At 42.5% G+C, this 12014-nt stretch overlaps 1 protein-coding gene and 1 long non-coding RNA gene across 8 annotated transcripts in view; one reads left to right on the forward strand and one right to left on the reverse strand.

Moving 5' to 3' along the window:
- LOC5521960 (stAR-related lipid transfer protein 13) overlaps positions 1-10591 on the forward strand; it is a 33281-nt gene extending 22690 nt beyond the window's left edge. For all 7 annotated transcript variants that reach the window (XM_032367350.2, XM_032367348.2, XM_032367355.2 and 4 more), the window contains 16 exons: positions 1603-1674; positions 2411-2492; positions 2897-2945; positions 3158-3795; positions 4382-4501; positions 5586-5632; positions 5818-5919; positions 6423-6506; positions 6741-6866; positions 7026-7156; positions 7564-7755; positions 8040-8186; positions 8441-8607; positions 8856-8981; positions 9476-9652; positions 9787-10591. In XM_032367350.2, coding sequence (XP_032223241.2) covers positions 1603-1674; positions 2411-2492; positions 2897-2945; positions 3158-3795; positions 4382-4501; positions 5586-5632; positions 5818-5919; positions 6423-6506; positions 6741-6866; positions 7026-7156; positions 7564-7755; positions 8040-8186; positions 8441-8607; positions 8856-8981; positions 9476-9652; positions 9787-9898 — 2372 coding nt within the window. In that variant the 3' untranslated portion in view covers positions 9899-10591. The remainder of the gene's footprint in view (positions 1-1602; positions 1675-2410; positions 2493-2896; positions 2946-3157; positions 3796-4381; positions 4502-5585; positions 5633-5817; positions 5920-6422; positions 6507-6740; positions 6867-7025; positions 7157-7563; positions 7756-8039; positions 8187-8440; positions 8608-8855; positions 8982-9475; positions 9653-9786) is intronic.
- Positions 1-12014, reverse strand: part of LOC116604650 — a 22581-nt gene continuing 10567 nt past the window's right edge. Inside the window, exons 3-5 of the long non-coding RNA XR_007314066.1 lie at positions 8848-8949; positions 2642-2708; positions 1-1398 (exon numbers count right to left, since the gene is read on the reverse strand). This is a non-coding gene — a long non-coding RNA (uncharacterized LOC116604650). The remainder of the gene's footprint in view (positions 1399-2641; positions 2709-8847; positions 8950-12014) is intronic.

Consider the following 12014-nt stretch of genomic DNA (forward strand, 5'->3'; position numbering starts at 1 on the left):
TGTTTAGATAGATATTATTTATTGTCCTTGGTGTAACTTTAATCAAGTGTGAAAATCGAGCCCAATATAGAACGCCATTGCCCGACCCTGCGACCGGCTCCTTATGTTCATTCATTGGAGTCACCAAGTCTTCGTGTTTACTCCGTTAGAGTAAACTTCCTCGCTTGTATTCCAACTCTGTGGTAACCTCGGCGCAGTGTTTGACTTCTCCCACCAACTCATTATCATTTATCGCGTATTATCATAGGGCCAAATAGGGATGCTACTATGCTCTATCGATAGTACCTTGCCCTAATCCTTTACCATTGAACAGTTCATGCGAGAACTGAGGGATTAAGGCCAGGGGTCTTTGCATCGCAGACCATCAAAAGGTTTATTATTGTTCACCCAGCGTTGTGTTATCAGTGAATGCAGTCATCAGTCGGAAATCGATCCTCTCAACAAGCATGAGTGAAAACCCCTGAGACCCACGTCTATGGGATAAACCCTGAACGGTCCCGTGAGCGAGTATTTGAGTTAATCGCAATAAACTGTTAGCGAGAAGTTGTTTTCGTGACGTTTAATGTAAATGTCTGATTAAAAGGTCCGAATGGGAAGCGATAGCCAGCACGGTGTCTCCTGCGCGCGCTCTTTCTCCAGCTCCGCTGCCCCGCAGTCTTTGATGTCTTGTGATCTTTTCTTTCAATTAAACCTAATATCGCCAATACTTAGTAATTGAACGGAGAGTAAATAACCCTTGTAACGGAGTGTAACGGAATGCCTCAAAGATACCCTCCTTTATTTTTGTTTCCCTTTAATTACCATAGCATTTTGTAACTTTTAAATTCCAAAATAGACGTCTAAAAGCAAAAATTTATTCTTGGAAGGGTAATAAAATACCAATCTGTCCTCTTAGATACTCCTATAGCCACACCGTTATTGATTTTTTGTTTTAATTACCATCACATTTTGACTTTGTAATTAAAAAATAAACGTCTAAAACCAAAGCTTTATTCTAGGAAGAAAGAAATTCTGCCGTAAATAATGCCTAGGAAATATAAGTATAGGGATGCGAATGGATTCTTTCTGTTGACAAAATGGCAGCGTTGTGGGCCGTTTTCAATGGTGGTGGTAGAGTAAATAGACCTTGACACTCAGAAGGGCCAGAGGGGCACTGGTTATCAGCCCGCCATCCGCGAAAACACACAACGAGAAAAATAAAACCAAGAAAATTGAAGCCATAGAGTATGTTATGGCGTGTCTTATTGATTTATTGTGATTTATTGGACTGCGGAAAAACAGCAATTTAAAAACTTATCAAAGTGGTTTATTTGATTATAATAATTTCCTATTTCTTCCTATTTTTTTTTTAACAAAAACTTCGATTTTAAGTCCCAGGATAAGGAGGGCACGTGATCCCTAAAAAGAATGGGAAGAATACATATAAGGGTGTAGATAAAGTATAATTCAACCTTTAAAAATACATAAATTGCCCAAAAAAATTGGCATCATATTTTTAATACGTTTCCGTCGTTATTTATTCAATAAGACCCCCACTGCCTAAAAGCCTTTTCATCAATAATTCATACCTAATGTTTTGATTTGACTTGGGTTAATCAACAGAACTCGAGGCACTTGAGGCGTGCTACTGGCTCCGAGCCGCAGGCTTCCCGCAGTACGCTCAGCTCTACGAAGGTAATTGGCCGAGCACCACCCCAAACACTCTCACTTGATCATGCGTAATTATCACTACCCCCTGGTGTGGTCGCCAAGGGAACCCTGCTAGTACAGCTTTCACCCTCTCCTCCCCTTTCACTTTTCTACTGGTTGGCGTGCGCGAGAAATCTATGCTAGCAGGGGAGTTACTAAGAGTTTCGCTGCGCTGGTACCGAGTCTAACGCTCTCCCACTCTTCCTTTTCTCAATATCCGGTCACGGTCAATACGCCAATCGCCTTTGGAGCGTTATTAATAGGGGGTATTGGTTTTGGGCGTTTGTAAGGCATCGACACAACTTAGATGACACGACTGATGTACGCACCAGTCGAAAGCGTCCGAAGTCGTTGGCCAAACAACGGTAAAACATCGCAAACAGAAACTCATGTCGCGACACAGTCATAACTCAGTCGAATTTTATCTTTCCGAAAACTCACAGCATAGACAAGTCTAATCTTCAGGGTAAAAATTATTCTAAGCTGTAATTGTATTACTTGTAGCATTTTGAATACTCATCTAATCACGCCCTACTGTTGTCTGATGGCGTAGCAAAATCTAAAGGACAATTGTTGTACGACCAGGAGCTAAAGATCCAAACAATTCAGGAGAAATAAAAATCTTTAGAGCCGGGTAGTAATTTGACTTTCTAGAGCATTTATTATTACTGACCGCAAATTATTCCTGTAATGTTTTTTTTTTATGTTTTTTTTTTTACAGATGGAGGGTTTCCCATTGACACAGGTGCTGTTATCAAGGAGCACGACTTCTTGGACGAGGACTCCATTCCGTCGCTGTACAGGTACGAGAAACGTGTCCAAGAAAATAACCACCCCTTGTCCTTTAGTACAGAAAAGATCTAAGAATCTGTATGTACTTACTATACGTAGATAATTTTAGGTGAACCCTGGAGGTTGTTTTTATAGCATGAAGATTTGATTGACATCTTACCTGTCATCACGTGATGCCCATTGAGGAAATGTGCACATCCCATTCAACGCCTCGTGAACAGACAGCCCTGTCAAACACACGAACGCACTGTAATTAACTACTTGCACTGTTTACATAACGAAATTTTGCATAACATGCATTTTAGACCGCACAGAATCAATGTAGTTTTGGGTGCTGAAATTATTTTTCAGTATTTCTGTAGTGTTTTTATAAGCAAGTGTGATAAACATATACATTCAATGTTTTTCATTTCAGGCGACTTCAAACTCTTAATCGATGTTCTAAGATGAATCTTCATATAAAAGTAAGCAACCATTTTAGTATTTTTAGCTTGATATTACCGAAAAGTGGGTAAGACATTTTTTTACATTGAAGGTTGCACGCATAAATTACGCTTAATTCTTATCCTAGCACATTTCCCTTCCCCGCAGCATAGCCAAGGCTACGACAAGCCCGTCCTCGCTCTAAAAGCTACCATCAATGCCATATCCTAACCATATTTCTTCTTCCCCTCAGCATAGCGAAGGCTACGACTCGGATGAAGAAGACTTGATAACACTTAGCTCAAGATGGAAGCTCCAGAACAAAAACAGAAAATGGGCGCGAAGAAAGCGTCGCTCGTCCAACATGAGCAATAGTGAGACATCTACGAACTCTTCTTCCAATAACAACTCTAATAGATCCATATTGAACTCGGGCTCTTCAAAGAGCGTGATCAGTGATCGAGGTATAAACTCTACTGTCCGACAATTGTCGCTGCAGGCGGTGGACAATGGCCCGGACACCTTATCTCCTTTGGACTTATCAATAAGAGAAGAAGGACGATCGAGTATGTACGACAATATAGCCACAGGGCTTTCGCTCAGTACGCCTTCGATATCACAAATCAAGGACATAGAGCAGGAGTATAGCAGCAGTCAAAAGTCGAATCTAGCGAACAGTGATCTGGGACTTGAATCGTATAGCGGAGCATCCTCGGGTGACGAGTTATCGGACGTCGACAGGTTTGAGGACGAGGACGTCCCTGGGGAGCTTGTTGACTTGAAGACTTCTCCACGTGTCAGGGGAGATCTCTCCCCACAACCCAGGACTAGAAGACTAAAAACGAGGTGGCATAGCTTCGAGAAGTCAGTGAGACCTTTCAAGCCCGTCCAGTAAGTATTCTGGCAGTTTCAAAATAAACCACTCTAAAGACCCCTACAAACTACGCCAGTATTGTTGGTGAGACACTGGCCCAGTTTGAGCACCATGTTGGTAGGTGTTGCGAAGTGCAGTTTGCCAGCATGTCCTTTGTCTTGTGGTCAGCCGCGCCGAACAAAGCCAGCAATGCTTGCTGGTGTTGGTGCTGTTTGAACGTGTTTTTTGGTGCTTAGAAGCAGTTTGCCAGCATTTCCTTTGTTTTGTGGTCAAACAATCATAGCGGTGCCGGCAACGCTAGCTGGTGTTGACACTGTTTGCACGGGGCTTAAACAGCCTCAGTCAGCCGCCATTTTGTCATCCTATCAAAGTACCAAGTGTGAAAAAGCATCCATTTCCATCGGCTGTTTTGGGAAAGCGTTTGCGATATCTTTTATCGCATTTGCATAATTCGCATACAATAAGTTTCACACCCCCAGCTTTTCCTCGATAACAGCCACACCCTCGACAACTGCTACCGGAACACCTTTTTCTAATCAGTTAACCCCAAATTTACTTAGTTTCATTTAGACATGTTAAGACTAATACTGCTGGTTTGTGTAGATCTACAAAGATATGTAACCTCTCCGTTGGCCAACTAGCCGTACTACGGAAATACTCCTTGTTGAAGTTGACTGCGCTGATGGAACGACACACCCACTCGCACAGGGGCATGTGGAACTGGTAAGAAACACTACAAGGCCTCACTACAACCGGCATATAACTAGTAAGAACTAGTAAAAAACACGCTCTCCAAATATAAGACGCTTCACAGGCCCGTACCAAGGATTTTTCTTGGGGAGGGGGGGTGCGAAATCCGAAAAAAAAAGGACCTAATTCATAGTTTTGTCTACAAATAGCACGTCTATTGAGAACCAAAAGTGGACTTTCGGCGGTTGTTGGGGGAGGGGGTCTGTTCGCACCCCTTGCACCCCCCCCCCCCTCCCCCCGGGTACGGGCCTGATTCACATAAAGCAAAAGCTTACACATCCACACAAAACACAAGAAACTGTCTTTTGGGCAAAAACACACCACAATAAGGCACCACATCCACCCTTGGGTATCGGGTATTTGACTGCTCTTGCTCTTATGAGTGATAATAAGTCTCGCTTGGCGTTAAGCAAACAACACTTCAACCGCACGTGAACGCGCCAAGGTTATCCACACTAGTACCCGTCACGTAAGCGGCAATACGTTACTTGAATTGCACTGATCAACTTGAGCAAGAGGTTACCGAGGGTACCTTTCTCCTATTATCAAAAATGGCGCGCGGCCAGCGATTTCCAGAGATTAGAGGATTATCATAACATAAGAGTTTCTAGAAGAATTGGTAAACATCAAGTATGACAGGGGTGTTTTCGGACTCTTTGGAAAGTGTTTGAAGCAGTGCCAGGCATTTAGTCGTGTCTTAAGCCTTTTGAAAAAAAAAATGAATAAAATAAAAAAATTTGTATGCCAAGAGTTAATGTAAATTGACACGAGTCCTCGTTCAAGTAGAGCCTCGCTATCTCGAACCTTCAAGTTAAGGGAATAGTTTTCAGTTATTTCTACTCGGACAACCTGAACTACCGCTAAACAATTACGCTGTTCTTAGTTTCCCTAGCCGGCTCGAGTTAACGGGGTTCTACTAACTAATTTGGTCGTTGAAAGAAGTACTAGAAACGCACAAGTACGGCCTTAGCCTTAGCCAAGTAGATTAACCTCCTGCGCATCTAAGCTTCGTTCGAATTTAAGCGTTTCTGTAATGCTTCCTATATTTTCATAACAGGTCGTTTCCGAGATTTCTCAAGAAATTCAAGACACCTGACTATCGAGGTAAATTATTATCTGTCTACAATAATTTCGTCATTTCCAGAAAGTCTACACAGTCAATATTCTTTGCTGGCACCTCGGGAGCAAGATTTGCTATCAGCCTTCTTCTCGGTTTCCTTCGCCATTGAAAAACCGGTTTTAGTGTCGCATTGTATAACTGACAATTACCTCTTTTTTTGTCCCCTCAGATAAGAAAGTGTTTGGTGTACCGATGTCTGTGGTTCTACAGCGTTCGGGACAGCCACTCCCACGACCCATACTATGCGCTATCAACTACCTCCAACGAACGTGTACGTAACCTTCAAAAAAAAACGTATAGGTATCCATGGCAACCAATGTATACGTTCCCATGGCAACAAACGTGTCCATTCCAACGGAGTATACGTATCCCTGCTAACAAAAGCCACAATGCACAAGAGTTCTGCTTATGACAATTCAATTGAACACAATAGCTGCACCAAATCAGCCGATGGGAAAAGATGCTATCTCATGCCTGGTTCCTGGTCGCTAGGATGACAAAATGTCAGATATACTGCGTGATAAAACCCGGTCATCTGCTATTTTACGGGTTACTATTCAGAGCCGTAGCAGGTCTCGAATTATTGGGGGGGGGCACAGTAGAGAAACATCAAGAAAGTTGCAGGGGGAACAGCCACGCCCCTACTGGTCATTTCCTTATAATTTTGAACATTTGGGGGCATGTGCCCCCAGTGCCCCACCACCTGCTACGGCCCTGCTATTACATCTATATTTCATGAATGTATTTTGTAACCCTATTGATCTTTTCTTGTAGGCGTCGAGTCCGTAGGCATTTTCAGAAAGTCAGGTGGCAAACAGAGAATTAATAATTTAAAAGATATGATGGAAGATAACCCAGGTAAGGAGGCTCTATTCAAACACTAGTCATACACGTAGTTATAGTAACCCTTCGGGAAAGAATACAGCTGCACAGAGGCACATGGGAAGGACAAAAATCCACCCTTCCCATGATGTATTGCCCGCCTATCTGTATCTATCTATGTATAAGGGAAAGCAGGGAATCAGTCTATTCTATTTTGGTCTTCAATTGTTTCTATATCGGCTGACATGATTTGTTCCTTTGTGTTGCTAGAGCACACAGACTTCGAGGGAATGTCGCCGTACGATCTTGCCGATATGCTCAAGCAATACTTCAGAGATCTACCCGATCCCATCCTGACATCCAAACTAGCAGAGACATTTATCACAATACATACATGTAAGTACTGTACAGGAAAGCTGGTTTCCGCAGTGAATTTTGACTACGATTCACGGGGTTCACTAATTCATTGTTCTCGTCACAGAACGCTTCTTCAGTCATACCAATTTCCAAAAGCTTACTTACTCACATTCTCGGCTTCTGCTATTTGTATTTCAGATATCCCCGCAGAGCTAAGAGTCGAGGCAATGCAGGCGGCCATCTTACTCATGCCAGACGAGAATAGAGAAGCTCTTCAGACTTTGCTTCTTTTCCTCAACGAGGTGGCAGAGAACTCAGCAGTCAATCAGGTACATACCCTAATCACTCACTTATCGGAACTGACGACTTGAAGTTTCCAACCCATGTTGTATGCACAGACACTCTCTTCTATGAACTGATGGACTCGATGACGCACTTCTCCATCCTAACCCGACAGGCTTTTCCTGGAATGTAACCATGGAAAAGTTTTCCCTTCCAATACACCGGCTCTATTGATCTTGAATGGGTTTTGCACTTAATACGAAGTCCGCAGTATAAGAGTATAAAACTAAAAAGCAAACAAGACATTGATCGATGACATACCCGATCGATACACTTTCACCAACCTGCCTCGGCTGTAATACCTCTTCTCAGACATATCCATACATATTTCGAGAATTCCTACGAGGTAAGAATGAGCCATTATTATATTTAAATAAGTGTTTTCCATCTTAAGATGAATGAGAAGAACCTCGGCGTATGTTTCGCGCCGTCGCTTTTCCATCTGTGCGGGACCAAGGAGGACCCGTCAGCTCCAAAGCGCCAGAAGAGAACACCCATGATAAAAGCCTCCAAAGAACTGACAGACAACCTGGCCGCACACGAGTGCCTAACCCAAATGATCGCCCAGGTCGACAAGCTTTTCCTGGTAAGTACCATATCAGGTAGTTCGACTTCCATATGAGGTATTGTGAGCTGCCAGTTGAGAGGTAGTGTGGGCTTCTCTCCACGCTTAATGTTACAGGATTTCTTGGATCTCTATACAAGGAGTTGGTTGACAATTTGTTGCCTCGTTAGACGGATTTGTTAACGTGCCAATTGGCATGTTTCCTTGCATGTCAACTTAAGGAAAGGAGTCGTGCAAACAGGCTTGTTACTCTGTCTGAAACGCGATTTTACGAGGAACTGATAGTGCGTCTCCTCTTGATCTAGGTGCCCGAAGATACTATGATGAAAAGTAGATTCTCGTACATAGAGCAGAGCGAACCAGTGACGCTCGAGCAGCTAGGACGAAGCAAATCCAACCCACTTGACGACTACAGAACGTACATCGAGTCCTGTATTAACGGGATTTTAAAGGTATTGTAAACTACGCTATCTTCGCTAGCTGTCGAGGAGTTATATGATGCACAACAACTTTAGTTTATCTCTCAAAATACAACATTCGACTCGTAACGAAACTTGAGTAATCACCCACGACTAATGTTAATTCACAATACTATTCTAGTCTGCAAATTATTTGTGTATAAGTAATGCTTATGCTGATTATAATCTATATGAAACAGTTGTATGTTAACTATTCCCCCTGAATGAAATTTCCTGTATTTTTCCAGGAAGCTCGAGAGAAGTTCAAGGGATGGGTTAACCACTCGTGGCACGAGAGTTCTGTTGAAGTATCCTACAAGAAGGTCCGTGACGGCTGTCCTTTGCGTTTGTGGCGAGGTGTTATCGAGATTGACGCATCACCTGAGGACGTGCTCAAGCGTATTGTGGACGAGAGGTAAGACTATGAATTCCAAGAAAAGGCAATAAAGATAGCTTCGTTGTTTGATAGAACGGCGACTTGTTAGAACTTTTCTTGGAACAAGCCAAACACGATGAATTCCAAGAAAAGGAAATATAGATAGCCGGTTGTTTGATAGAACGGCAGCTTTTTGGAACTATTCTTGGAACAAGCCAAAGACGATGAATGAGTATTGTTAGTGAGTGCTTAAACTGTTCTAACGAGCTCATTACCTACCGCCACAGGCACCTGTGGGACGAGGAGCTGGAAGCTTGGGACGTCCTGGAGAAGATCGATGAAGATATGGACGTCTTCTACTACGTAACCCGATCCATGATCCTGCAACCCAAACGCATCCACGTCGTGCTAAGGTTAGGACTTAAGATCCTCCAGAGATACCTCCATAAGGACATACTCATTTATAAGGGGAAGTTCTATTTTGACATGATATTTCTATAGGGAGGGGCGCCTATATCAAAGGAACACCTCTATTATCACGGAACATCTTTCTAAGGACGCTAACATTCAAAGAACACCTCTATTTTAGCAAGAGGTTAAAACATATTACGAGGTTATTTTCATATATGTTAAGCTTTGTGATAAGTGGTCGTCAAAGACTACCCCTGACTGTAACTACTATGTATGGATTTGCTTTAAAACCTTTGTTATTATCAAAATCAATATCGGAAGAAAAATAATACGAATAAGGCTCGAAATAAAATCTATAAACAAAATGTTAAACTTCATTTATCAAATCCAATCGAAAATTTCGCAATAGCCTTTTCTAATCAGCCGATGGAAATAGATGCTTTCTTACACTTGTTGTTTTTGTTGCTAGGATGACATGTGTTATTTTTTTTTTTAGAGCAAGGAGGACCAACCTCGCTCATGGCGCATGCGCGCTAGTGTGCACGTCCATCAGTCACCCGAGCGCGCCCATGACCCCAGGGGTGCAGGCCACGCTACTGGCTCAGCGGTATCTTATTGAACCCCTCGAGGCGGGCCGGTCACGACTCACGCATATCACGAGACTGGACCAAAAGTAAGAGAAACTCAACATACAAAGTTATGCATACATTTACGCATGCCATTGACTGGACCATAAGATTATTATGGCGACGATGTTGACAATTTTCGAAAAGGTTATAAACTGATAATCTTTGTGTTCTGTTTTAGGGGAAGGGCGTCTGTGTATTACAACAAGGTTGGACCGTTCATGGCAGCATCAATATCGAAAGTAAAGGACTCTTTCCCTGTAGGATCCGAAGGTCCAGAAACCAATGTCTAGCTGCAGTTCACTAAATCCAACCTTCTCGGATTTTAGCCAATCGATTAGTGATGCGCTAAATATACAAGAGCAAGACGATTGGGTTATATCGAGCCAATCTGAAGGCGCTTTACTCATGAACAACCAACTGGGGATGAGCTGAGTATGCGCGGAGCCTGGAACTCTTTGATATATGGCTGCTCTATGATGGAAGAAACTAAAGAGAACTGGGTTTGACGGTTGAGACTATTTGTGATTGTGTTTACTTCGGGTGATGTTACGGGTAATGTTGGACTTGGGTAACGTTTACACCGTAAATACAACAACAAATAAATGCAAGAATATGAGGCTAAGAAGTCTATTCAATTACGAGACACTAAATGGAAGGAAAAATTATTATTTCACATGGCCATTAATAGGATTATTTGGTCAAATATTTCATTGATTCGCGGCATTTGCTCGATGCCTTCGCCAGACATTCTTTTACAATATAAATACAAAATGATGGAAAAGCCAACTTTATTATATTTTATACCAAGCACTGTAGTATACCTTTGTTATAAATCTATTTACGTTACCATGCCAACAACAGTAGGGATCGCGCGAAATGGAAGGTTGGCGTGGCGCTAAAGCTCGTCCAAAGAAAATAATTTATAATCACACAAAAACGCTATCTTCATACATCAACGGACATTAAAGACAGTTTAAATAACAGTGTTTTCGTCTCTTTGAATAAGAAAGAAATCGCGGTATTTTTGGAGTTGCAAGTTTTTATTCTTGTTATTCTAATGCCAGGTCCAACCCTACCCCTCCCTAGCCCATGGCTAATTACCCCATCTCTCTTTCCCCTTGGAATAAAACACGCATAACACATTAGACATCTTATGTACTGGCATTTTTGAAAACGCAGACAGGGGAACGGCAGCGGATCGTCCCTGCCTATTGTTTTAAGAATACTATCACTTACTTGTCTCTAGATGCGCTAGGCTCGCATCTATTCGAATTTGATAGACTGCTTTAGTGTGTACACCAAATGCCTGAGGACTGCACGAAGTAGATTTAATATCCGGCACCTTCTTCTATCCCCCATATCACTTACTCCTAAGGAAGGCCCTTTTATTAAATCTTATAACTACAGTATGTGTGGTCTTTGTGTTGGCACGATTATACTCTGAGACATTTTTGTACGGTGATTAATGTTCCCAACACTGTCATTCGAATGATACACTCTAGGCTAAAAGCGCCGAGATCAAGGGGCTCGTGAAGATATTCGCACTTTTAGTCGGCATGTCGTGTTTAGGGGGTCGTTTTGCATTCAGTTTATGCCAAATGCAACACACGCATGCCACTCGCTGCCTATGTATAGTGCTATATTTGGGGATTCGGGATGACCAGGGAGAGCGCGCGGTATGTAAAGCATGCAAAGGAGCCCGACCACAGGCATCCGAGTAAGCATCAACACCCGCGCCATCACGTACGATAAGTGCTAACACTTGAGACTGAGCTACGTGGATGTAAAACTCCAGGGGGAGAGGGGTAGGAGACAAACACGTACCGAAAGTTCGTAGTCTTTGAGATCGTAGGATCTGTGGTGTAAAGAGGGGTGTTGGTGGTGTGTGTGGGGGTGGGGGGGGGGGACTTCGCAGCCCTACGCGTTCCTGTTTTATTGCATCAGAGAAAAAAAAAACAATGCTTGGTAATTGGCTTTGGAAGTGAATTCTGAAACGTCCACCATATAGAAAGCTTGCATGGGATCTGCATATACGAATCTAAAGGGGTTATCGCATTTCACCACAAGTCATCTTGGCTGATATGACTCATATCGAAGGATTAAGAATACCGAATCTAATGATATAATTTTTGCGCCAACACCTTACTGGAAGTTTATGGTAAGGTTTTTAAACCAGAGTGACAAACCCCTATGAACGCAACTGTAAAAAACTCCGGATATAAAAATAAAGCTACGGACAAAACAAGATGGGCAGTTGGAACCCTAAATTATTATGAAATATGCAAATAGGTGAATGAGTCTCTCGTTTTCTTTCGTTTCAAAAAAGCAAGAAAATAATTAATATCCTTGCACAGTAGTACGCATTAGAATATATTTTCTAGCTGTCGTTTAAAAGCGTCATTCCTT

Source organism: Nematostella vectensis, chromosome 10, assembly GCF_932526225.1.
Source record: "Nematostella vectensis chromosome 10, jaNemVect1.1, whole genome shotgun sequence".
In the NCBI taxonomy this organism is placed as follows: Eukaryota; Metazoa; Cnidaria; class Anthozoa; order Actiniaria; family Edwardsiidae; genus Nematostella; species Nematostella vectensis.